Source organism: Parambassis ranga, chromosome 14 (assembly GCF_900634625.1).
Source record: "Parambassis ranga chromosome 14, fParRan2.1, whole genome shotgun sequence".
NCBI lineage: Eukaryota > Metazoa > Chordata > Actinopteri > Ambassidae > Parambassis > Parambassis ranga.
Window position 1 is genome coordinate 15,910,781 of NC_041034.1, and position 27,093 is coordinate 15,937,873.

General features: G+C 42.4%; 3 protein-coding genes across 3 annotated transcripts; all 3 read left to right on the forward strand.

The window, feature by feature from the left end:
• Positions 1-338: 338 nt before the first annotated feature.
• Positions 339-8,869, forward strand: LOC114446564 (ester hydrolase C11orf54 homolog). Its single transcript, XM_028422215.1, has 4 exons — positions 339-497; positions 8,017-8,166; positions 8,381-8,497; positions 8,585-8,869. The coding sequence occupies exons 1-4, from the start codon at positions 339-341 to the stop codon at positions 8,756-8,758; spliced, it is 600 nt and encodes a 199-aa protein (XP_028278016.1). The 3' UTR covers positions 8,759-8,869.
• A 4,307-nt stretch (positions 8,870-13,176) lies between these two features.
• Positions 13,177-17,349, forward strand: LOC114446565 (ester hydrolase C11orf54 homolog). The gene is made up of 5 exons (XM_028422216.1): positions 13,177-13,228; positions 13,311-13,369; positions 16,202-16,351; positions 16,566-16,682; positions 16,770-17,349. Exons 1-5 carry the CDS (start codon positions 13,177-13,179, stop codon positions 16,941-16,943), a joined length of 552 nt encoding a protein of 183 aa, XP_028278017.1. The 3' UTR covers positions 16,944-17,349.
• A 4,000-nt stretch (positions 17,350-21,349) lies between these two features.
• Positions 21,350-26,380, forward strand: LOC114446566 (ester hydrolase C11orf54 homolog). Its single transcript, XM_028422217.1, has 5 exons — positions 21,350-21,401; positions 21,484-21,542; positions 24,807-24,956; positions 25,171-25,287; positions 25,375-26,380. The coding sequence occupies exons 1-5, from the start codon at positions 21,350-21,352 to the stop codon at positions 25,546-25,548; spliced, it is 552 nt and encodes a 183-aa protein (XP_028278018.1). The 3' UTR covers positions 25,549-26,380.
• Positions 26,381-27,093: the final 713 nt, after the last annotated feature.

Here is a 27,093-nt window from a genome sequence, read left to right on the forward strand (position 1 = left end):
CAGGTAGCGTGTCAGGATAGATTTGATCTTATTTCAGCATGTAACTTAACTAATGGTTCTCGTTAATTATATGTGGAGCAATGATCAAACATCTGAATGGACATGACGGTATCACAATAAAATTATTAATCATATGAAGTTTGGACTGTGATTTATGACACGCTGGACAGGAGACGCGTCAGAAGAACCCACCGGCATAACAGCACGCAGTGACTGATTTGGTTTTTGTTGTTAGGTTAGGGTGAATCAAGTCACTATATTAAGTCAAAAAACTTTGCTTATAACTGGGATATTGGAATCGGACTGGTTGATCATGGTTTGGAGCGCAACAGAGGAGGATGCGGAACGCCGGGAGCTGTGGTCACTGTCGTGAGAATGCAAGTCGGCGCATACAGAGGCTACAGCTGATTCGCCTGACGAAGGACGCCGATCGTCGGGAGACACAGGGAGCCACGTTAGAACGCCGAGTGTTGGGAGCCACGCTAGAGGAAACGGCGGTAAAAAGTAAAAGGGTTCCTAAAATAACCTATAAAGCCTTGGTTGATAAGTTGGACAAATTGCAAAAGGAAAGAAAAGATAAACTTAAAAAGGTAAAAGGCTTAAGGGAGCTCATACCAGGGCTTATGCTAATCAATGATGTGTCTGAGGTGCAATGTGTACTTAAAAAGATCATTAGTCTTTGTGAAGAAGCAAAGGGTGTTCATGAATCTGTGGTGTCTTTAATGCCAACTGAAGAACAGGACAAACAAAATACATGGTTTGGGGCAAAGGTTATTATTGAAGATGGTTTCATTAATGATGTAAAACAATGGTTGGTAAATAGACCCAGTGATTACACTAGTGGTCAAGGTGATGTGCTTGATGATGTTAACCCTGATGACAGTATATCCAACATAGCGAGTAAGCATTCTAACAGAAAGAGTGTGGGTAGCCATAAGAGTGACAAAACAACATCCTCATCACGCATCAGAGTTGAAGCTGAAAGAGCTGCACTTTTGGCTCGTGCTGCAGCTTTAAAGGAAAAGCATGCTCTGGAGGCACAGGAGGAACAGCTTCGAAGGAAGAGGGAGCAGCTGGAATTGGACTCGGAGTTGGCAGCATCTGCAGCTAAGTTAGCTGTCTTGCAAGCGGCTTCAGACTGCCATGTGGGTACCCAGGTCCTAAGCAATGGAATGAATTCATATCTTGAAAAGAACATTGGCCATCAAATGTCTTCTAAGGCACTTAATCCAGCAGCAAACCCATATCAGCCACGAAGGATGAGTGCAATGTCACAGTGTAACATGCCATCTTGGGATAAAGAAATGAAGCAGGAAATACATTGCAACGAAACACATCAACAGCTACACTTTGAACCAAATCTGAATAGGAAGGATGACAAAGGTGACAAGCAAAAGATTGAAACGCACAGAGTAACACAATATCAACCTCCTTCCATATTATCCAAAGATGTGCAGCCTGTGCCAGGAGATGACCAGAGACATGGCTTCCTCTCATCAATGCAGGGAGAAATTTGCACAATTTTGCACCGTCAAACTGAGATAACGGCTACACTGGTGGAACAACAACGCTCTATGTCCTTGCCACAGAGGGACATCCCAATATTTGATGGGGATCCTCTTCAGTACAGACGCTTTATAAAAGCATTTGAGTATGGGGTGGAGTCAAAGGCCAGTAAAGCAGACTGTTTATATTTTTTGGAGCAGTTCACCAGGGGACAGCCACGAGAGCTGGTGAGAAGCTGCCAGCATATGGCTCAAGACAGAGGATATATTGTTGCAAAGGAGCTTCTCCATGAGAATTTTGGAAATGAATACAAAATTGCTACAACATATATAAAAAAGACTCTTTCTTGGCCACAAATAAAGGCGGAAGATATAAAGGCTCTGCAAGCCTACTCTCTGTTCTTGCGAAGCTGTTGTAATGTGATGGAAGAGCTGCAATATATGGAAGAATTGAACCTGCCCACAAACATGAGAACAGTCATGATGAAGTTGCCCTTTAAACTGAGAGAACGCTGGAGGACAACAGCACATGACATAATGGAAAGACACAAGTACCGAGCTAAATTTAAAGACCTGGTCATGTTTATCGAACGTCAAGTTAAGATTTTAGCTGATCCACTCTTTGGAGACATTCAGGATAGGCGTCCTGTGATGGTTGGAGCCAGGAGTATCAGCAAAGCCAAGTCTCACCCAGAATTTAGCAGGGGCAAAGGTAATAGTTTTGCAACTACTGTGTCAGCCGTGGACTCATTCAAAAAATCTGTAACATCAAAGGCTGCACAGGGAGTTCGTGATTCGGTGCTTAAGAATTGTTACTTGTGTTCGCAGAGCCACCTTCTGGAAGAATGTCCACAGTTCATAGGAAAGAGGCACCGGGACAAAATATCATTTCTGAAGGAAAGAGGACTTTGTTTTGGTTGTTTGCATACTGGACACATGAGTAAGGAGTGCACTAAGCGCTTATCTTGTAAGATTTGTGGAGAAAATCATCCCAGTGTGCTTCATATTACCAGGAAAGTTGATGACAGTTCAAGGAAGGAGCAGCAAAAAAAATCAGCATGTGATGTGGCAGTTGTTTCAGAAACTTGTGGGCTTACAGGGGCCGGGAAGGCAGATGGCATTCTGTCTATCTTACCAGTACAAGTGAAATCTTTTAAAGGAGACAAAATAATACAAACCTACGCATTTCTGGATCCCGGTAGTACTGCTACATTTTGCTCAGAACGTCTTATGCAGGAATTAAATATTACTGGTAAAAGAACTAATTTCCTGCTGCGGACCATGGGTCAAAACAGGATTGTGGCTGCTACTTCTCTACATGGCCTGGAGGTGGCTGGATTGGAAGGAGACTATTTTTACAGACTTCCAGAAGTGCTCACTCAAAGAAGGCTGCCTGTAACAACAGACAATATAGTTTCTCAAAGTGAGCTGAAAAGATGGCCGTATCTCTCAAAGGTCCATATTCCTTGTATAGAGTCTGAAGTTGAGTTGCTGATTGGTACCAACGCCCCCAAAGTATTAGAGCCTTGGGAGGTCATCAACAGTTGTGAAAGTGGGCCATATGCAATAAGAACTGTATTGGGCTGGGTGGTTAATGGACCCCTTCGGGAAGGAGATGATAGCAGTTATAGGACAGGGCTCCCCCTGGCTGCCGTCAATAGGATCTCCATGTGTAAGTTGGAACAAATGTTAATGAACCAGTACAATCACGACTTCAATGAAAGGAATTTAGAGGAAAGAGGGATGTCACAGGAAGACAATAAGTTCTTGGACATCATGGCTAAATCTGCACGGCTGCAGAATGGACACTACAGCCTGAAAATGCCATTCAGAAAGGACCAAATCACCTTCCCCAATAACATGCATATGGTTAAACTACGGTTGCTTGGATTGAAAAGGAAATTCATTAAAGATGAGCTGTTTCATAAGCAATATGTCAGCTTCTTTACCGACATGATTAGCAAAGGCTATGCTGAAGAAGTGCCTCGGCATCAGTTGGATCCTGGAAAGGGGAAATTATGGTATATTCCTCATCATGGTGTATATCATCCCAGGAAGGGCACATTACGTGTGGTGTTTGACTGTGGGGCTGAGTTTGGGGGAACCTCACTGAACAAACAGCTGTTGCAAGGACCTAATCTAACTAGTTCTCTTTTGGGAGTCCTTTTAAGATTCAGACAAGAGCCCTTTGCATTTATGGGAGATATACAGGCTATGTTTTACCAGGTAAAGGTGACTGAAGAGGACAAGGACTTTCTTCGGTTTTTGTGGTGGCCTGAGGGCAACACAGAAAGGGATGTGGTACAGTACAGGATGACTGTTCATTTGTTCGGGGCCATATCCTCCCCAAGTTGTGCTAGTTATGCACTCCAGAGAACAACTGAGGACAATAAAACCCACTACTCTGAGGAAGTCGTTGAAACAGTTAAAAGAAACTTTTATGTAGATGACTGTTTAAAGAGCATGCCTTCTGAGGAGGAAGCAGTTACTATGGTCCATGACTTAAACAAACTTTGCCAGAGAGGAGGTTTCACTCTGACAAAATGGATCAGCAACAGTCGAGCTGTACTGCAAACTATTGCAGAGGAGAAAAGAGCAGAGAATTTGAAGGAGTTAAACATGGACAGAGATGAGCTCCAGTGGAGCGAGCACTTGGGCTACAGTGGTGCGTCGAGAGAGACTCATTTAAATTTAAGATGCAGTTAAAAGAACAGCCTTCTACTAGGAGAGGAATGTTATCTATAATCAGCTCTGTTTATGATCCTATTGGTTTTCTTGCACCATTTTCTCTACCAGCCAAAATCATGTTGCAGGAACTGTGCAGGAGGAAATGTGGCTGGGATGACAAGATACCCAGCGATGTGGAGGGTAAATGGAAAAGATGGCTGGAGGACTTGGAACAGATGGCATCATTTGAAGTAAGGAGGTGCATCAGGCCCAAGTATTTCGGACAATCTGTTCATACCCAGCTACACCACTTCTCAGATGCAAGTGAGCATGGATATGGCACTGTGTCCTATGTTAGGATGCAGGACAGTAGTAGTATACATGTCTCTTTTCTGCTTGGTAAAGGTAGAGTTACCCCCCTGAAGCAAATAACCATTCCCCGGCTGGAGCTGACTGCTGCTGTTCTTGCTACCAGAGTGGACCAGATGCTGAGAGCAGAGCTGCAACTGCCATTGGAGCGGTCAGTGTTTTGGACAGATAGCACTTCTGTGCTTAAATATATCCAGAATGAGGACAAGCGCTTTCACACCTTCGTAGCAAACAGGGTGTCAGCCATTCGAGAAGCAACACAGACCTCTCAGTGGAGATATGTTAACTCCAAGGATAACCCTGCTGATGATGCTTCTAGAGGGTTGGCAGCTAAAGACTTGTTAAATGGCAGTAGGTGGATTGAAGGACCTGTGTTTCTTTCTCAGGTGGAGACGAAGTGGCCTTCATATGCCCTAGATGTCACCATTACAGGTGATGACCCAGAGGTCAAGAAGTCAGTCCTGATGAATGCAGTCATTGTTGGAAATTCACTTAATGGTGTGGATCGGCTCATCACATATTTCTCAGATTGGAGAAAACTTAAGGTCGCGGTTGCGTGGTTCTTAAGGTTGAGAACAATGCTGTTGCAGTTATGTCAGAGGAAAAGAGAAGGTGGTCTTGTGACACGTGCACAGTCAAAAGTAACACTTACAGCATGTGGTCAGACTGTCCCATGAAGAACTGCTGAAAAGTGATATCTCAATGCTCTTTTTGCCGGCGCCACAATGGGAGAGTTCAAGAGCAGAAAATGGCAGATTTGCCAAAGGAAAGGCTCCTGCCTGATCTGCCTCCTTTTACAAATGTAGGCGTAGATTTTTTCGGGCCTTTTAACGTGAAAAGAGGACGAAACTGTGTTAAGCGTTATGGTGTCATTTTTACCTGTTTCTCAAGCAGAGCCGTGCATTTGGAGATGGCACAATCATTGGATACGGATGCCTGCATTAATGCTCTGCGGAGATTCATCTGTCGAAGAGGACAAGTTTCTTCTATGAAATCTGACAACGGTACAAACTTTGTTGGAGCAGAAAGAGAGCTGAGGGAAGCTCTGTCATCTTTAAATCATAACCAAATACACAGAGCCCTGCTTCAGGATGGAATTCACTGGAGTTTTAATCCACCAACAGCTTCCCATCATGGTGGTGTGTGGGAAAGACTCATTCGCATGGTCAGAAAGGTGCTGAATTCTGTGTTGCACTTACAAGTTCTGGACGAGGATGGATTAAATACAGTTCTGTGTGAGGTGGAGGCTATATTAAATGATCGACCCATCACCAAGCTCTCCGATGATCCTACTGACCTCGAGCCTCTTACACCTAACCATATACTGCTTTTGAAGGGTAAGCCCTGCTTACCACCTGGCTTATTTCAGAAGGATGATTTGTACATCAAGAGGCGTTGGCGACAAGTGCAGTATATGGCAGATCTTTTTTGGAAAAGATGGGTGCAAGAATATCTGCCTTTGCTACAAGAACGGCAAAAATGGAATCAAAGTAAAGGAAACTTAGTTCCTGGAGACATTGTTTTGTTGGCTGATTCTTCTGCTCCTCGAGGATCTTGGTTGATGGGGAGAATTCTAGAGGTTTTCCCAGACAAAAAGGGCTTTGTGCGCTCAGTGCGTCTTAAGACCAAAACAAACATCTTGGAAAGACCGGTGACTAAACTTTGTTTATTGCAGGCGGTGTCAAACTCTTGAGGTTTCAAGTAGGACCAACCGTTGAACTAATTCAGGAGTTAGGGCAATTGATGTTCCCTATCTCAGTTGTATATAGTATATATTTGCGGGGTTTTCTTTCGTTGTTGTTTTTTTTTGTTTGTTTGTTTGTTGTTGTTTGTATTTTGAAATTGAGTAATTGTTATGTCTACACGCCATGAACAATTAGGGGCCGGTGTGTTGGAGCCACAGTGGTTGACCTCTGTCTGGTTTAAGATGTGTCAACTTTTTGTTTGACCAGAAGGTGGAGCACGTGTGTTGTGAAGATATAAGGGGTGCAGGAAGTTTTCATTTGAAGGTTGTTGGCCGGAGGAAGCAGACAGTTTTTTGACCGTCAGGTAGCGTGTCAGGATAGATTTGATCTTATTTCAGCATGTAACTTAACTAATGGTTCTCGTTAATTATATGTGGAGCAATGATCAAACATCTGAATGGACATGACGGTATCACAATAAAATTATTAATCATATGAAGTTTGGACTGTGATTTATGACACGCTGGACAGGAGACGCGTCAGAAGAACCCACCGGCATAACAGCACGCAGTGACTGATTTGGTTTTTGTTGTTAGGTTAGGGTGAATCAAGTCACTATAAACAGTATAACAAAGGACCATGGGCAGACAGTTTATTGTTATATATTACATTTAATGCATACACTGTGTCTGTCAATGCCTCTGCATGCTTTAGATATTTACATCTTTGTGTTTAGCAGCCTCTACAAACCAGTCTTTACTTTTAAATTCTTTACAGAAACTGTAGAAAGCTGCAGATCAGCTTCAAACTATTGTTTGTTACCTGACTGCTGCTCACAAGTGAGTCAACAAGTCAACAGGAAGGTTAGCTCAGATGTTATATATTGAATTTTATTTATTTGCATTAGACAGGTAGAACATAATGTTTTGAATTCCCCAATTCTAAGCTTAGATTTAGTTACAACACATATGCCTTCAGTCAGATCAGACTTGTGTTTATTGCCATGGAAGTGAAGAGGTTTCACTCACAGGTTTACTGGGAATTTGCCTTCATGATTAGTGCATACATAAAACAATTAACATTTAATAAGAAGCATGCATGGCTTAAAATAAAATAAGATAATATAACAAGATAAAACAAAGTAAAACAATATGTAATCTAAAAATAAAGGCTATAAATTGACATATGACTTCACAAGACATACAATGAACAGAACATGAGTCAGGGCTGTGATGGCACAACATAGACCCTGATATGAGTGTAACAGTGTTACAGGCACCACATGGATCAGTGAGCTGGTACAAGTGTGCAAAGTACTGCAAGATGGAAAGTAAACAGTGCAAACAGACATCTGAAGTGTACTGAAGTACTGAAGTGACAGTGTAAAGGGACAGTGTAGACTAGTATGATTGATGAGTATGAGTCATTAGGGTTCACACAGGAGCCATAACATTGTATACATTTATATATTGTATTATATAAGTGGTGAAAACTGACACAGACTAAGATTTGGATTCTGTGGATGCCAGATACCAGTGACTTCTGAGCAGCTCATGTGGAGTCATTTAGTCATTTGGGCAGCAGTGGCGCAGTGGTATAACAGGGTTGTCCTGTAACTGGAAGGTTGGTGGTTCAATCCCAACTCCTTCCTAGTCACTGTTGTAGTAAATGAACTATTACTAACATGTCTGAGCTTTAGTCCCATCACATCATGTAACTGAGTAAACATTAATGAAACCAAAGTGACCTGAATAAGCCGTACTGTCCTCTTCACCTTTGGTCCCCTGCAGGTCATAGAGGTTCGGGCTAAGAAGAGAACAGGAAGTCACAGTCTGGTGACGGCGTTGAGGACGACTCTTGAAGGTCATTACCCTGATAAAAGCCTGGCTCTGGGAGGCACCTTCATCATCCAAAAAGGGAAGGCTAAAATCCACATTATGGTAAATACTGACACTGTGCACGCTGTGAGAGATTGGTAAGATCAGTGCAGTCACCTGCATCCTCAGTCTCATCTGGACTATAAGTGTACATGTAGGAAGGGACTGTTTAAATGAAATATGTAATGTTTTTGTTAAATGTTCTCCTTCTGCCGTCTACCACAATCCTGTCACTCAGCCCGTGTAGATGCTGATCTATTTTGTGTCTTCTCACCAGCCAAGAGAGTTCTCAGTCTGCCCCCTCAACACTAACGATGACGTCAACAACTGGCTCAAGCACTTTGAGGTCAGTGCTCCCCTCATCTGCCAGTCTGTGCTCGTGTCCAGAGACCCTGTAAGTAAAGCAGACACATTCCAATCTCAAAGAGATGCACGACAAAGGATCCGTTTACACTTGTGCTTTTGTTTTCTGTGTATCCAGGGTTTGGACCTGCGTGTGGAGCATACCCACTGCTTCAGCCACCATGGAGAAGGTGGTCACTACTACATAGACACCACGCCCGACAGCGTGGAGTACCTGGGCTACTTTGTGCCTGCTGAGTTTGTCTATCGCATTGACAGACCCAAAGAGACCCACAAAGTTGGACGAGATTAAAAACAGAACAGCTGATAGCTGATCTTTACCACAGTGCCTTTGATGATCATCTAAGTATCTCAGTATGTGATTTATACTAGCTTGAATCTTCTGTGTTCACTTGTGTTATGTCTGAATTGTCTGTCATATATGTCTTATAAAAAACTAATGAAACTAACTTTTTTTTTTAGATTATGTATTTGGCACCCTTCAACTGTAATTGTGCCAATAACGGAGATGAGTGGCCTAAACAAATGAAAACAGCTGTATTAGGATCTAATCAGATACATACAGTATGTATATGTGAACACAAACATGCATTTACTCTGTGTCCATGTATCATTTGTTCATGTAATATTCAATAGTCACTGTTGAATATTATACAGTAAGGACTGGTCATAACAAGACGTCATGATGGAAAAAAATAAACTCCCTCTTTCAAAACTAAACTTCTGATCAGCCAATCAGAAAGTCAGTGAATTTACTTTAGTCAGTTCTCTGTTGATGTATTCGGTCAGTGTGACATGAAGCAGTTCATGTTCATCAAGTCAGTAGAAGTGGGAGGCTGCTCTCGGTTCAGGTTTCTGATCAGACAGAGTAGAGAAGTTTAGTAGTGAAGCTGATTTCATCTTGTTCTTCAGCCATCATCATCTTCACACTTGCTGTGGACACAAGACTTAAACCTGTTTTAATGAGTGGTCAGGCATGACTTAATTTACACTAAAACATCATCTGTAGACTGCATGAATAAGAACTATAAGTGAAGAAAGAACAAACTGTAAATTGTTAATATTGAGATGTTGTGGTAGCACCTGAAACAAGCAGCTGAAAGGTTCTACTAGCACTGTATATACACATCATAAAATCAGCGCTGTGATCACACACCAGTCCTGACAGATTAAAGACAGTGAGGTTTAACGATTCCCACACGGGATGAGGCTGTGTGCTGGGGATGTGTGTGGTTCTTTTAGATTCAATAATCTACATTATTAAAGTTAAAAATAAACAAAAACTATGTATGAAATAAATTAGACATATACATACAGGAAATGGCCAAATTGGTCAACACAACAAGTGGGATACATGAATGAGCAAATGCTGGGATGTCATAGTGTGTTGTTTTTTGCCATGAATAAAAATCTCAAATACATGAATAAATGCCTGCCTGTGTCTGACTCTTTAAACTCCTGTCAGCAGCACTGAAACTTTAAATTACACATCCTAATGAAAGAAGAGGGAAATAATGAGGCTGAGACCGCTGCACCCATCCACAAGAACTACAAACAGCGAAGAAGAAGTTACAGAGTGTCAGTGACACAAACAGCAATCATAGTTTCCCAATAACAAATATGATCGGGACTCACACAGGTCATTTCACTGAATTATCAGCAGGTTTTGCTGAAATCACGTCTGTGATATGAACGCTCATTAAATACTTTTAATTTGACTTTAAATCACTTTATTTTTACTGTATATATTTACCAGTTTGCAGACTAAGATTTAACATAAACATACTTTGTTAATCTGTTTTAATGTGTCCAGCTACAACAAACCTAAAAAAATACCTAAATATCAAACTGATATTTGAATAAAATAATACAGAATGATTCACATACACAAATTCTTCTAGCAGTGTTTATTTTGAATGACTGATCATAATCTTTTTATTACATTCACATATTATATAAAACATTAAATACAATAATAGGATTATGAACTATAGTCAAAACAAGTATTTAAAAAACAGCAAATATTTATTTTTAAACTACATAGCAGCGGGCGATATGACGTCAATAGACTGAGGCTACAAGTGCTGCTGAGACCTTCAGAACCCCCCTTTTTGCACTTGGCCTCTGACCCGAGCAGACCTGCGCAAAAACCTAGAGCTGATACTGAGAGCTGATACTGAGAGCTGAGAGCTGATCGCCTACTACTGGATCATTGACAGCGAAGAGGATCATCACAGAGTGATACTAGGAGAACGTCTGGACCAGCGAGCTACTGAACACAAGAAGTGTTGAACCATCCATTGGAGATTCAACATCTAAATCTCCCAAAGACCGGATTTTGTCTGTTCTTCCAGCTAGGACATCGGCAGCTTCACCATGCCGCCCAGAGGACCCCGCAGCCGGCTGCTAGCTGAGGAGGACCACCTGCTAGCTGGTAGGACTGAAAACATTTTCTTCTTTTTAGAAAACAAAATCGAAGATTTGGCTCCATAAAGCATTTAGAAGTATCCTAGCATAAAATAATGTGTTTCCTTCACCATCTCTGACTGAATTTGTTGATGAAAATGCTGATTTGGTGAAATTTGACTTTCACTCCACGGCCTCGCTGTAAAAACGTGTTGTTTTTTGTTTTTGCGGTAGAAGGCACACAAAGTCTCGGTGAAGGTGTATAGTGTGTTATTTATAGACAGCACCCGTACTTTAATCTGCAGACGACGATTTGTTTACATCTTTTAGCATCTTTTTGGTAAAAAAAAAAAAGATGGCGGCCGTAGGCCAAGGGTTATGACGCACTTATGTAAACACAACGTTTGTTATTGTTTAAAATTCAAATTCAACGGTCTGAGTGGATGGCGTGTGAGCTAATGCGCAGACTGTGGTTCTGAGAATGAACCATCACACCAGTGGCTTCAAACTGGACCGAAAGATGAAATGTCTGAATCTACAACTACAGCTGTTATGTGTCAGGATTTTAGCCTCACTCAGAGCTGCTCTTTCTTCTCCTCGTGTTTATTGGAAGAGTTAGAGCAATGTGTTAATGAGTCTTTTTGGACTTATTAGATAAAAACACCCTTGACGGAGCCTGTTGTGGTGTCTGATCACAGTTTACATTTTGCTGATCATACTTTTACTAATACTGTAAAGTTATTTTACTCTTATGGTATTATTATTTTAACTGTAGTAAACAATTTTCATCCCTCCACCTTTACATGTCAGCAATAGTTATAAGTCCCTCTCATGCCATCATCTGTTCAACAGTAGTAAAACTCTCACTCTGATTTATCATTACTATTCGGACTTGTTTTCTCTCTACAGACGTTTTGGACATCGTCTTCGGGCTTCCCCCTGCAGAAGAGGACGACCCTCAGGAAGAGGAGGACCACAGGCTGTACCGGTGGAATAACTCCATGGACACTGATTTTGAAGAGGAGGCTGATGCTGTCCATTTCGCCTCTTCTTTCAGTGACCTGGAGTTCCAGGAAGAGGTTGACTGGTCTGACGACCTGGCCAGTGAGAGCACCATGCAGTCCACCTTTCCTGATGGAGAGGAGCCTGAGATGGAGGAGGAGGACTGGTGGGATGACACGCGGGGCGCATATACAGGGGTTGATGATGTCATTATTACTTCCTCTTTTAGTGTCCCAGTGTTAGAGGAGGACGACTGTTGGGTTGTCGTGATGGGTGAGGATTCTAGCAACAGCTTCCTGCCCGAAGTAAGTGATGACATTAGTGTCCCAGTGTTAAGGGAGGACGACTGTTGGGTTGACGTGACGGGTGAGGATTCTAGCAACAGTTTCCTGCCCGAAGACTCCGAAGACAGTGATGACATTAGTGTCCCGGTGTTCGAGGAGGACGACTGTTGGGTTGACGTGACGGGTGAGGATTCTAGCAACAGTTTCCTGCCCGAAGACTCCGAAGACAGTGATGACATTAGTGTCCCGGTGTTCGAGGAGGACGACTGTTGGGTTGACGTGACGGGTGAGGATTCTAGCAACAGCTTCCTGCCCGAAGACTCCGAAGACAGTGATGACATTAGTGTCCCGGTGTTCGAGGAGGACGACTGTTGGGTTGACGTGACGGGTGAGGATTCTAGTGACAGCTTCCTGACCAAAGACTCTGAAGACAGTGGTGACAGGGACAACGTGCATCCTCCTTTTCCCGTCCAGCTGGCGGATCTGAGAAGTGAGGGTGCTCACGCTGTCCCTGTTATTCCTGATTCTGGTTCCTCAGAGCTTTCGGTCAGTGCTGCCGCAGGAATTCCTCATGTCCCCACCGAAGAAGAGGAGCTACCCGCCAAGCGACCGAGGTTGGACCTTGCTGAGGACTCCTCGGCCTCCATGCTGTCCTCGCCCTACTATTTGACCTGCAGTTTCCCCAGGCGTTTGGACCTGGATGATTAGACCACAGCGACTTACTGACAATGAGTGAGGCGCTCATTGTACAGTGTTTGCTGTGGTCTTTCATTCAAGGTAAGTTAAGGCAGAGGTAAGTTAATAGTGAATGACAGCAGTTGGAAACGCCTCCGTGAAGACTCACTGATTCTAACTGAATAGTTCACTTTGTTCCCTTTGGCTGAGTAAAGGTGAGTGATGCAACATACACATTTCATCATACTCACTATGTCTAAGTTTTAATCTCTTGTTTCACTCTCTCTCTCTCTGCCTCTCTCTCTCTCTCTTTCTGTTTCAGTTGTCTGGTTCCACGTGGAGGATGAACAACCCTGATCCTGGTCCTGAGCAGCCCTACTTCACACTCAGCTGCTGTAAGTATGACAGACTCACTTCTTCTTGAAGCATGATGTCAGTGTTTAGACTGCAGAACATTAAAGATGTTTTTCCTAACAGGTGAAGTTTTGGTGGCTGGAACAATAAGACTCAGGATTTCCATGGCAACAGATGACCAGGTGAGAAGGATGGATGACCACAGGACCAGCTGGAGAGGAGTGGTGGTCTGTGTATCAGTGGCCTCTGTAAGTAACCCTCTCAATAAGACCAGAGACAAAGTGCTAAAGGCTAAAGCTAGCAGCTCTGACTGTATGCTGATGTTGTTTCTACAGCACCAGAGCAGTCCACCCAGCGAGTGAGGTGAGAATACTCCTCCATCCCCGTCCTCTCCAGCCTCCAGCCACCAGGTGGATGAGGAGCGTCCCCACCCTGCCCGCTCAGAGGAAGCTGTTTCTTGGTCTGCTTCTTCTGTGCTGGTGGCTCTGGGAAGCTCCTCACACACTTCACCTCCATACACCAGCGGTCCGTGAGGCCACGTGTGGTGGGTTATCAGACTCTTCTTGCTCCTCACATTTGTACTTCCTGTAACTGTTCAAACTGAATCCCTGTATTTGTGTGCAGGCTCCATGGACAGATGCTGTCCAGTGAAAGACGTGTGGTCCTGGGACAAAGTCAGCAGAAGATGCAGAAACAGGAGCACGTCTGGACAGCATCAAACTTGTGCTGGCATGTGGTGCAGTGGTTAGCACTGTGCCTCACAGGAAGGTCAGTGAAAGCAGCTGTCAGCTGGCCTCTTCCTGTGTGGAGTTTACATGTTTTTCTCCACGTGCCAGGTGGGTTTTCCCCCGGGTGCTCCGGTTTTCTCCCACAGTCCCAAACGTGTGCATGTTCTAAGTAATCTAATCTAAGTAAATAAAACATTTAACTGCACAACATTCAATCTGTCATCATTTATAGTCATCAAGGTTTCAGGGCTCTAATTATTTTATTTGGTTCATCATATCACACATTCTCAGTTTAATTTATGTGATAATCATCACCTGGAAGAGATTGGAAGGGATTCACTAATGTATGGCAGAGAGAAAAACAAAGTGTGACATCATAATGTGTCCATCCATTGTAAAGTATAGTAAACTGATACTGAACTCTGTCTTTAATCATGAGAACCTCTGCTCAGCTAATCAGAAAGTCAGGCAGGTTTACTTCTAACCCTTATCCTTCTGACTCAGGTACATGAGCTTACTGACATCACAAGGAGGCAGCAGCAGTTCTGTGTAGATACAGTTGGTTACTGTGACATGAAGCAGTTCATGTTTATCAGGTCAGGAGATTTGGAGGCTGATCTCAGTTCAGTTGTGTGATGGATGAAGTAGATTAGTGAAATGACTGAAGCTGAGGTCTCATTTTGTTGCTCAGCCACATGTCGTCCTTACACTTCCCTTGGAACTTACAACAAACAAGCCTGTTTTAAAAGAAGGTACACCTTAAGACCACAGAGGTCTTAATGTGTACCGGTAGTTCAGCTCATTTGGCCTTAGTGCAAACAAAGTACTGCTCTTGGTATGGGCTCTAAATACACACAATGTATATGAGTAAGATCAACCTTCAGTAATGTCACATGAATGACATTCTGAAAACACAACAGAAAGCACACAACATACAATCAATCCCACACCAGAGCAGCATGATCCTTTCCCAGCTGGAAAAGTTGCAAAGACCCATTTAAATCCCAGCACCAGTCTTCTGTCCAATCAGCAGCCACCACCTGCAACTCAACACTGGAAAAAGAAACTTCAGGTGAACAGCCTTTCTACAAGGGGAGGAGGAGCAACAGTATAACAAAGGACCATGGGCAGACAGTTTATTGTTATATATTACATTTAATGCATACACTGTGTCTGTCAATGCCTCTGCATGCTTTAGATATTTACATCTTTGTGTTTAGCAGCCTCTACAAACCAGTCTTTACTTTTAAATTCTTTACAGAAACTGTAGAAAGCTGCAGATCAGCTTCAAACTATTGTTTGTTACCTGACTGCTGGTCACAAGTGAGTCAACAAGTCAACAGGAAGGTTAGCTCAGATGGTATATATTGAATTTTTTTCATTTGCATTAGACAGGTAGAACATAATGTTTTGAATTCCCCGATTCTAAGCTTAGATTTAGTTACAACACATATGCCTTCAGTCAGATCAGACTTGTGTTTATTGCCATGGAAGTGAAGAGGTTTCACTCACAGGTTTACTGGGAATTTGCCTTCATGATTAGTGCATACATAAAACAATTAACATTTAATAAGAAGCATGCATGGCTTAAAATAAAATAAGATAATATAACAAGATAAAACAAAGTAAAACAATATGTAATCTAAAAAAAAGGCTATAAATTGACATATGACTTCACAAGACATACAATGAACAGAACATGAGTCAGGGCTGTGATGGCACAACATAGACCCTGATATGAGTGTAACAGTGTTACAGGCACCACATGGATCAGTGAGCTGGTACAAGTGTGCAAAGTACTGCAAGATGGAAAGTAAACAGTGCAAACACACATCTGAAGTGTACTGAAGTACTGAAGTGACAGTGTAAAGGGACAGTGTAGACTAGTATGATTGATGAGTATGAGTCATTAGGGTTCACACAGGAGCCATAACATTGTATACATTTATATATTGTATTATATAAGTGGTGAAAACTGACACAGACTAAGATTTGGATTCTGTGGATGCCAGATACCAGTGACTTCTGAGCAGCTCATGTGGAGTCATTTAGTCATTTGGGCAGCAGTGGCGCAGTGGTATAACAGGGTTGTCCTGTAACTGGAAGGTTGGTGGTTCAATCCCAACTCCTTCCTAGTCACTGTTGTAGTAAATGAACTGCAAGTTAATATTATTACTAACATGTCTGAGCTTTAGTCCCATCACATCATGTAACTGAGTAAACATTAATGAAACCAAAGTGACCTGAATAAGCCGTACTGTCCTCTTCACCTTTGGTCCCCTGCAGGTCATAGAGGTTCGGGCTAAGAAGAGAACAGGAAGTCACAGTCTGGTGACGGCGTTGAGGACGACTCTTGAAGGTCATTACCTTGATAAAAGCCTGGCTCTGGGAGGCACCTTCATCATCCAAAAAGGGAAGGCTAAAATCCACATTATGGTAAATACTAACACTGTGCACGCTGTGAGAGATTGGTAAGATCAGTGCAGTCACCTGCATCCTCAGTCTCATCTGGACTATAAGTGTACATGTAGGAAGGGACTGTTTAAATGAAATATGTAATGTTTTTGTTAAATGTTCTCCTTCTGCCGTCTACCACAATCCTGTCACTCAGCCCGTGTAGATGCTGATCTATTTTGTGTCTTCTCACCAGCCAAGAGAGTTCTCAGTCTGCCCCCTCAACACTAACGATGACGTCAACAACTGGCTCAAGCACTTTGAGGTCAGTGCTCCCCTCATCTGTCAGTCTGTGCTCGTGTCCAGAGACCCTGTAAGTAAAGCAGACACATTCCAATCTCAAAGAGATGCACGACAAAGGATCCGTTTACACTTGTGCTTTTGTTTTCTGTGTATCCAGGGTTTGGACCTGCGTGTGGAGCATACCCACTGCTTCAGCCACCATGGAGAAGGTGGTCACTACTACATAGACACCACGCCCGACAGCGTGGAGTACCTGGGCTACTTTGTGCCTGCTGAGTTTGTCTATCGCATTGACAGACCCAGAGAGACCCACAAAGTTGGACGAGATTAAAAACAGAACAGCTGATAGCTGATCTTTACCACAGTGCCTTTGATGATCATCTAAGTATCTCAGTATGTGATTTATACTAGCTTGAATCTTCTGTGTTCACTTGTGTTATGTCTGAATTGTCTGTCATATATGTCTTATAAAAAACTAATGAAACTAACTTTTTTTTTAGATTATGTATTTGGCACCCTTCAACTGTAATTGTGCCAATAACGGAGATCAGTGGCCTAAACAAATGAAAACAGCTGTATTAGGATCTAATCAGATACATACAGTATGTATATGTGAACACAAACATGCATTTACTCTGTGTCCATGTATCATTTGTTCATGTAATATTCAATAGTCACTGTTGAATATTATACAGTAAGGACTGGTCATAACAAGACGTCATGATGGAAAAAAATAAACTCCCTCTTTCAAAACTAAACTTCTGATCAGCCAATCAGAAAGTCAGTGAATTACTTTAGTCAGTTCTCTGTTGATGTATTCGGTCAGTGTGACATGAAGCAGTTCATGTTCATCAAGTCAGTAGAAGTGGGAGGCTGCTCTCGGTTCAGGTTTCTGATCAGACAGAGTAGAGAAGTTTAGTAGTGAAGCTGATTTCATCTTGTTCTTCAGCCATCATCATCCTCACACTTGCTGTGGACACAAGACTTAAACCTGTTTTAATGAGTGGTCAGGCATGACTTAATTTACACTAAAACATCATCTGTAGACTGCATGAATAAGAACTATAAGTGAAGAAAGAACAAACTGTAAATTGTTAATATTGAGATGTTGTGGTAGAACCTGAAACAAGCAGCTGAAAGGTTCTACTAGCACTGTATATACACATCATAAAATCAGCGCTGTGATCACACACCAGTCCTGACAGATTAAAGACAGTGAGGTTTAACGATTCCCACACGGGATGAGGCTGTGTGCTGGGGATGTGTGTGGTTCTTTTAGATTCAATAATCTACATTATCAAAGTTAAAAATAAACAAAAACTATGTATGAAATAAATTAGACATATACATACAGGAAATGGCCAAATTGGTCAACACAACAAGTGGGATACATGAATGAGCAAATGCTGGGATGTCATAGTGTGTTGTTTTTTGCCATGAATAAAAATCTCAAATACATGAATAAATGCCTGCCTGTGTCTGACTCTTTAAACTCCTGTCAGCAGCAGTGAAACTTTAAATTACACATCCTAATGAAAGAAGAGGGAAATAATGAGGCTGAGACCGCTGCACCCATCCACAAGAACTACAAACAGCGAAGAAGAAGTTACAGAGTGTCAGTGACACAAACAGCAATCATAGTTTCCCAATAACAAATATGATTCGGGACTCACACAGGTCATTTCACTGAATTATCAGCAGGTTTTGCTGAAATCACGTCTGTGATATGAACGCTCATTAAATACTTTTAATTTGACTTTAAATCACTTTATTTTTACTGTATATATTTACCAGTTTGTCAGACTAAGATTTAACATAAACATACTTTGTTAATCTGTTTTAATGTGTCCAGCTACAACAAACCTAAAAAAATACCTAAATATCAAACTGATATTTGAATAAAATAATACAGAATGATTCACATACACAAATTCTTCTAGCAGTGTTTATTTTGAATGACTGATCATAATCTTTTTATTACATTCACATATTATATAAAACATTAAATACAATAATAGGATTATGAACTATAGTCAAAACAAGTATTTAAAAAACAGCAAATATTTATTTTTAAACTACATAGCAGCGGGCGATATGACGTCAATAGACTGAGGCTACAAGTGCTGCTGAGACCTTCAGAACCCCCCTTTTTGCACTTGGCCTCTGACCCGAGCAGACCTGCGCAAAAACCTAGAGCTGATACTGAGAGCTGATACTGAGAGCTGAGAGCTGATCGCCTACTACTGGATCATTGACAGCGAAGAGGATCATCACAGAGTGATACTAGGAGAACGTCTGGACCAGCGAGCTACTGAACACAAGAAGTGTTGAACCATCCATTGGAGATTCAACATCTAAATCTCCCAAAGACCGGATTTTGTCTGTTCTTCCAGCTAGGACATCGGCAGCTTCACCATGCCGCCCAGAGGACCCCGCAGCCGGCTGCTAGCTGAGGAGGACCACCTGCTAGCTGGTAGGACTGAAAACATTTTCTTCTTTTTAGAAAACAAAATCGAAGATTTGGCTCCATAAAGCATTTAGAAGTATCCTAGCATAAAACAATGTGTTTCCTTCACCATCTCTGACTGAATTTGTTGATGAAAATGCTGATTTGGTGAAATTTGACTTTCACTCCACGGCCTCGCTGTAAAAACGTGTTGGTTTTTGTTTTTGCGGTAGAAGGCACACAAAGTCTCGGTGAAGGTGTATAGTGTGTTATTTATAGACAGCACCCGTACTTTAATCTGCAGACGACGATTTGTTTACATCTTTTAGCATCTTTTTGGTAAAAAAAAAAGATGGCGGCCGTAGGCCAAGGGTTATGACGCACGTATGTAAACACAACGTTTGTTATTGTTTAAAATTCAAATTCAACGGTCTGAGTGGATGGCGTGTGAGCTAATGCGCAGACTGTGGTTCTGAGAATGAACCATCACACCAGTGGCTTCAAACTGGACCGAAAGATGAAATGTCTGAATCTACAACTACAGCTGTTATGTGTCAGGATTTTAGCCTCACTCAGAGCTGCTCTTTCTTCTCCTCGTGTTTATTGGAAGAGTTAGAGCAATGTGTTAATGAGTCTTTTTGGACTTATTAGATAAAAACACCCTTGACGGAGCCTGTTGTGGTGTCTGATCACAGTTTACATTTTGCTGATCATACTTTTACTAATACTGTAAAGTTATTTTACCCTTATGGTATTATTATTTTAACTGTAGTAAACAATTTTCATCCCTCCTCCTTTACATGTCAGCAATAGTTATAAGTCCCTCTCATGCCATCATCTGTTCAACAGTAGTAAAACTCTCACTCTGATTTATCATTACTATTCGGACTTGTTTTCTCTCTACAGACGTTTTGGACATCGTCTTCGGGCTTCCCCCTGCAGAAGAGGACGACCCTCAGGAAGAGGAGGACCACAGGCTGTACCGGTGGAATAACTCCATGGACACTGATTTTGAAGAGGAGGCTGATGCTGTCCATTTCGCCTCTTCTTTCAGTGACCTGGAGTTCCAGGAAGAGGTTGACTGGTCTGACGACCTGGCCAGTGAGAGCACCATGCAGTCCACCTTTCCTGATGGAGAGGAGCCTGAGATGGAGGAGGAGGACTGGTGGGATGACACGCGGGGCGCATATACAGGGGTTGATGATGTCATTATTACTTCCTCTTTTAGTGTCCCGGTGTTAGAGGAGGACGACTGTTGGGTTGTCGTGATGGGTGAGGATTCTAGCAACAGCTTCCTGCCCGAAGTAAGTGATGACATTAGTGTCCCAGTGTTAAGGGAGGACGACTGTTGGGTTGACGTGACGGGTGAGGATTCTAGCAACAGCTTCCTGCCCGAAGACTCCGAAGACAGTGATGACATTAGTGTCCCGGTGTTCGAGGAGGACGACTGTTGGGTTGACGTGACGGGTGAGGATTCTAGCAACAGCTTCCTGCCCGAAGACTCCGAAGACAGTGATGACATTAGTGTCCCGGTGTTCGAGGAGGACGACTGTTGGGTTGACGTGACGGGTGAGGATTCTAGCAACAGCTTCCTGCCCGAAGTAAGTGATGACATTAGTGTCCCGGTGTTCGAGGAGGACGACTGTTGGGTTGACGTGACGGGTGAGGATTCTAGTGACAGCTTCCTGACCAAAGACTCTGAAGACAGTGGTGACAGGGACAACGTGCATCCTCCTTTTCCCGTCCAGCTGGCGGATCTGAGAAGTGAGGGTGCTCACGCTGTCCCTGTTATTCCTGATTCTGGTTCCTCAGAGCTTTCGGTCAGTGCTGCCGCAGGAATTCCTCATGTCCCCACCGAAGAAGAGGAGCTACCCGCCAAGCGACCGAGGTTGGACCTTGCTGAGGACTCCTCGGCCTCCATGCTGTCCTCGCCCTACTATTTGACCTGCAGTTTCCCCAGGCGTTTGGACCTGGATGATTAGACCACAGCGACTTACTGACAATGAGTGAGGCGCTCATTGTACAGTGTTTGCTGTGGTCTTTCATTCAAGGTAAGTTAAGGCAGAGGTAAGTTAATAGTGAATGACAGCAGTTGGAAACGCCTCCGTGAAGACTCACTGATTCTAACTGAATAGTTCACTTTGTTTCCTTTGGCTGAGTAAAGGTGAGTGATGCACATACACATTTCATCATACTCACTATGTCTAAGTTTTAATCTCTTGTTTCACTCTCTCTCTCTCTGCCTCTCTCTCTCTCTCTTTCTGTTTCAGTTGTCTGGTTCCACGTGGAGGATGAACAACCCTGATCCTGGTCCTGAGCAGCCCTACTTCACACTCAGCTGCTGTAAGTATGACAGACTCACTTCTTCTTGAAGCATGATGTCAGTGTTTAGACTGCAGAACATTAAAGATGTTTTTCCTAACAGGTGAAGTTTTGGTGGCTGGAACAATAAGACTCAGGATTTCCATGGCAACAGATGACCAGGTGAGAAGGATGGATGACCACAGGACCAGCTGGAGAGGAGTGGTGGTCTGTGTATCAGTGGCCTCTGTAAGTAACCCTCTCAATAAGACCAGAGACAAAGTGCTAAAGGCTAAACCTAGCAGCTCTGACTGTATGCTGATGTTGTTTCTACAGCACCAGAGCAGTCCACCCAGCGAGTGAGGTGAGAATACTCCTCCATCCCCGTCCTCTCCAGCCTCCAGCCACCAGGTGGATGAGGAGCGTCCCCACCCTGCCCGCTCAGAGGAAGCTGTTTCTTGGTCTGCTTCTTCTGTGCTGGTGGCTCTGGGAAGCTCCTCACACACTTCACCTCCATACACCAGCGGTCCGTGAGGCCACGTGTGGTGGGTTATCAGACTCTTCTTGCTCCTCACATTTGTACTTCCTGTAACTGTTCAAACTGAATCCCTGTATTTGTGTGCAGGCTCCATGGACAGATGCTGTCCAGTGAAAGACGTGTGGTCCTGGGACAAAGTCAGCAGAAGATGCAGAAACAGGAGCACGTCTGGACAGCATCAAACTTGTGCTGGCATGTGGTGCAGTGGTTAGCACTGTACCTCACAGGAAGGTCAGTAACAGCAGCTGTCAGCTGGCCTCTTCCTGTGTGGAGTTTACATGTTTTTCTCCACGTGCCAGGTGGGTTTTCCCCCGGGTGCTCCGGTTTTCTCCCACAGTCCCAAACGTGTGCATGTTAGGTTGATTGATAGAGAATCTAAATCTAAGTAAATAAAACATTTAACTGCACAACATTCAATCTGTCATCATTTATAGTCATCAAGGTTTCAGGGCTCTAATTATTTTATTTGGTTCATCATATCACACATTCTCAGTTTAATTTATGTGATAATCATCACCTGGAAGAGATTGGAAGGGATTCACTAATGTATGGCAGAGAGAAAAACAAAGTGTGACATCATAATGTGTCCATCCATTGTAAAGTATAGTAAACTGATACTGAACTCTGTCTTTAATCATGAGAACCTCTGCTCAGCTAATCAGAAAGTCAGGCAGGTTTACTTCTAACCCTTATCCTTCTGACTCAGGTACATGAGCTTACTGACATCACAAGGAGGCAGCAGCAGTACTGTGTAGATACAGTTGGTTACTGTGACATGAAGCAGTTCATGTTTATCAGGTCAGGAGATTTGGAGGCTGATCTCAGTTCAGTTGTGTGATGGATGAAGTAGATTAGTGAAATGACTGAAGCTGAGGTCTCATTTTGTTGCTCAGCCACATGTCGTCCTTACACTTCCCTTGGAACTTACAACAAACAAGCCTGTTTTAAAAGAAGGTACACCTTAAGACCACAGAGGTCTTAATGTGTACCGGTAGTTCAGCTCATTTGGCCTTAGTGCACACAAAGTACTGCTCTTGGTATTGGCTCTAAATACACACAATGTATATGAGTAAGATCAACCTTCAGTAATGTCACATGAATGACATTCTGAAAACACAACAGAAAGCACACAACATACAATCAATCCCACACCAGAGCAGCATGATCCTTTCCCAGCTGGAAAAGTTGCAAAGACCCATTTAAATCCCAGCACCAGTCTTCTGTCCAATCAGCAGCCACCACCTGCAACCCAACACTGGAAAAAGAAACTTCAGGTGAACAGCCTTTCTACAAGGGGAGGAGGAGCAACAGTGTTGGAGCCACAGTGGTTGACCTCTGTCTGGTTTAAGATGTGTCAACTTTTTGTTTGACCAGAAGGTGGAGCACGTGTGTTGTGAAGATATAAGGGGTGCAGGAAGTTTTCATTTGAAGGTTGTTGGCCGGAGGAAGCAGACAGTTTTTTGACCGTCAGGTAGCGTGTCAGGATAGATTTGATCTTATTTCAGCATGTAACTTAACTAATGGTTCTCGTTAATTATATGTGGAGCAATGATCAAACATCTGAATGGACATGACGGTATCACAATAAAATTATTAATCATATGAAGTTTGGACTGTGATTTATGACACGCTGGACAGGAGACGCGTCAGAAGAACCCACCGGCATAACAGCACGCAGTGACTGATTTGGTTTTTGTTGTTAGGTTAGGGTGAATCAAGTCACTATAAACAGTATAACAAAGGACCATGGGCAGACAGTTTATTGTTATATATTACATTTAATGCATACACTGTGTCTGTCAATGCCTCTGCATGCTTTAGATATTTACATCTTTGTGTTTAGCAGCCTCTACAAACCAGTCTTTACTTTTAAATTCTTTACAGAAACTGTAGAAAGCTGCAGATCAGCTTCAAACTATTGTTTGTTACCTGACTGCTGCTCACAAGTGAGTCAACAAGTCAACAGGAAGGTTAGCTCAGATGGTATATATTGAATTTTTTTCATTTGCATTAGACAGGTAGAACATAATGTTTTGAATTCCCCGATTCTAAGCTTAGATTTAGTTACAACACATATGCCTTCAGTCAGATCAGACTTGTGTTTATTGCCATGGAAGTGAAGAGGTTTCACTCACAGGTTTACTGGGAATTTGCCTTCATGATTAGTGCATACATAAAACAATTAACATTTAATAAGAAGCATGCATGGCTTAAAATAAAATAAGATAATATAACAAGATAAAACAAAGTAAAACAATATGTAATCTAAAAAAAAGGCTATAAATTGACATATGACTTCACAAGACATACAATGAACAGAACATGAGTCAGGGCTGTGATGGCACAACATAGACCCTGATATGAGTGTAACAGTGTTACAGGCACCACATGGATCAGTGAGCTGGTACAAGTGTGCAAAGTACTGCAAGATGGAAAGTAAACAGTGCAAACAGACATCTGAAGTGTACTGAAGTACTGAAGTGACAGTGTAAAGGGACAGTGTAGACTAGTATGATTGATGAGTATGAGTCATTAGGGTTCACACAGGAGCCATAACATTGTATACATTTATATATTGTATTATATAAGTGGTGAAAACTGACACAGACTAAGATTTGGATTCTGTGGATGCCAGATACCAGTGACTTCTGAGCAGCTCATGTGGAGTCATTTAGTCATTTGGGCAGCAGTGGCGCAGTGGTATAACAGGGTTGTCCTGTAACTGGAAGGTTGGTGGTTCAATCCCAACTCCTTCCTAGTCACTGTTGTAGTAAATGAACTGCAAGTTAATATTATTACTAACATGTCTGAGCTTTAGTCCCATCACATCATGTAACTGAGTAAACATTAATGAAACCAAAGTGACCTGAATAAGCCGTACTGTCCTCTTCACCTTTGGTCCCCTGCAGGTCATAGAGGTTCGGGCTAAGAAGAGAACAGGAAGTCACAGTCTGGTGACGGCGTTGAGGACGACTCTTGAAGGTCATTACCCTGATAAAAGCCTGGCTCTGGGAGGCACCTTCATCATCCAAAAAGGGAAGGCTAAAATCCACATTATGGTAAATACTGACACTGTGCACGCTGTGAGAGATTGGTAAGATCAGTGCAGTCACCTGCATCCTCAGTCTCATCTGGACTATAAGTGTACATGTAGGAAGGGACTGTTTAAATGAAATATGTAATGTTTTTGTTAAATGTTCTCCTTCTGCCGTCTACCACAATCCTGTCACTCAGCCCGTGTAGATGCTGATTTATTTTGTGTCTTCTCACCAGCCAAGAGAGTTCTCAGTCTGCCCCCTCAACACTAACGATGACGTCAACAACTGGCTCAAGCACTTTGAGGTCAGTGCTCCCCTCATCTGTCAGTCTGTGCTCGTGTCCAGAGACCCTGTAAGTAAAGCAGACACATTCCAATCTCAAAGAGATGCATGACAAAGGATCCGTTTACACTTGTGCTTTTGTTTTCTGTGTATCCAGGGTTTGGACCTGCGTGTGGAGCATACCCACTGCTTCAGCCACCATGGAGAAGGTGGTCACTACTACATAGACACCACGCCCGACAGCGTGGAGTACCTGGGCTACTTTGTGCCTGCTGAGTTTGTCTATCGCATTGACAGACCCAAAGAGACCCACAAAGTTGGACGAGATTAAAAACAGAACAGCTGATAGCTGATCTTTACCACAGTGCCTTTGATGATCATCTAAGTATCTCAGTATGTGATTTATACTAGCTTGAATCTTCTGTGTTCACTTGTGTTATGTCTGAATTGTCTGTCATATATGTCTTATAAAAAACTAATGAAACTAACTTTTTTTTTTAGATTATGTATTTGGCACCCTTCAACTGTAATTGTGCCAATAACGGAGATCAGTGGCCTAAACAAATGAAAACAGCTGTATTAGGATCTAATCAGATACATACAGTATGTATATGTGAACACAAACATGCATTTACTCTGTGTCCATGTATCATTTGTTCATGTAATATTCAATAGTCACTGTTGAATATTATACAGTAAGGACTGGTCATAACAAGACGTCATGATGGAAAAAAATAAACTCCCTCTTTCAAAACTAAACTTCTGATCAGCCAATCAGAAAGTCAGTGAAATTACTTTAGTCAGTTCTCTGTTGATGTATTCGGTCAGTGTGACATGAAGCAGTTCATGTTCATCAAGTCAGTAGAAGTGGGAGGCTGCTCTCGGTTCAGGTTTCTGATCAGACAGAGTAGAGAAGTTTAGTAGTGAAGCTGATTTCATCTTGTTCTTCAGCCATCATCATCCTCACACTTGCTGTGGACACAAGACTTAAACCTGTTTTAATGAGTGGTCAGGCATGACTTAATTTACACTAAAACATCATCTGTAGACTGCATGAATAAGAACTATAAGTGAAGAAAGAACAAACTGTAAATTGTTAATATTGAGATGTTGTGGTAGAACCTGAAACAAGCAGCTGAAAGGTTCTACTAGCACTGTATATACACATCATAAAATCAGCGCTGTGATCACACACCAGTCCTGACAGATTAAAGACAGTGAGGTTTAACGATTCCCACACGGGATGAGGCTGTGTGCTGGGGATTTGTGTGGTTCTTTTAGATTCAATAATCTACATTATTAAAGTTAAAAATAAACAAAAACTATGTATGAAATAAATTAGACATATACATACAGGAAATGGCCAAATTGGTCAACACAACAAGTGGGATACATGAATGAGCAAATGCTGGGATGTCATAGTGTGTTGTTTTTTGCCATGAATAAAAATCTCAAATACATGAATAAATGCCTGCCTGTGTCTGACTCTTTAAACTCCTGTCAGCAGCAGTGAAACTTTAAATTACACATCCTAATGAAAGAAGAGGGAAACAATGAGGCTGAGACCGCTGCACCCATCCACAAGAACTACAAACAGCGAAGAAGAAGTTACAGAGTGTCAGTGACACAAACAGCAATCATAGTTTCCCAATAACAAATATGATTGGGACTCACACAGGTCATTTCACTGAATTATCAGCAGGTTTTGCTGAAATCACGTCTGTGATATGAACGCTCATTAAATACTTTTAATTTGACTTTAAATCACTTTATTTTTACTGTATATATTTACCAGTTTGCAGACTAAGATTTAACATAAACATACTTTGTTAATCTGTTTTAATGTGTCCAGCTACAACAAACCTAAAAAAATACC

Excerpts from the sequence above, each read along its gene's own strand:
- LOC114446564 (XM_028422215.1), top strand. The coding sequence starts at position 339 with ATGCGGAACGCCGGGAGCTGTGGTCACTGTCGTGAGAATGCAAGTCGG. Across the intron at positions 498-8,016 it reads CCACGCTAGAGGAAACGGCG|GTCATAGAGGTTCGGGCTAA; the intron begins GTAAAAAGTAAA and ends GGTCCCCTGCAG. Across the intron at positions 8,167-8,380 it reads AGGCTAAAATCCACATTATG|CCAAGAGAGTTCTCAGTCTG; the intron begins GTAAATACTGAC and ends TCTTCTCACCAG.
- LOC114446565 (XM_028422216.1), top strand. The coding sequence starts at position 13,177 with ATGAACAACCCTGATCCTGGTCCTGAGCAGCCCTACTTCACACTCAGC. Across the intron at positions 16,352-16,565 it reads AGGCTAAAATCCACATTATG|CCAAGAGAGTTCTCAGTCTG; the intron begins GTAAATACTAAC and ends TCTTCTCACCAG. Across the intron at positions 16,683-16,769 it reads TGCTCGTGTCCAGAGACCCT|GGTTTGGACCTGCGTGTGGA; the intron begins GTAAGTAAAGCA and ends CTGTGTATCCAG.
- LOC114446566 (XM_028422217.1), top strand. The coding sequence starts at position 21,350 with ATGAACAACCCTGATCCTGGTCCTGAGCAGCCCTACTTCACACTCAGC. Across the intron at positions 21,543-24,806 it reads CCATGGCAACAGATGACCAG|GTCATAGAGGTTCGGGCTAA; the intron begins GTGAGAAGGATG and ends GGTCCCCTGCAG. Across the intron at positions 25,288-25,374 it reads TGCTCGTGTCCAGAGACCCT|GGTTTGGACCTGCGTGTGGA; the intron begins GTAAGTAAAGCA and ends CTGTGTATCCAG.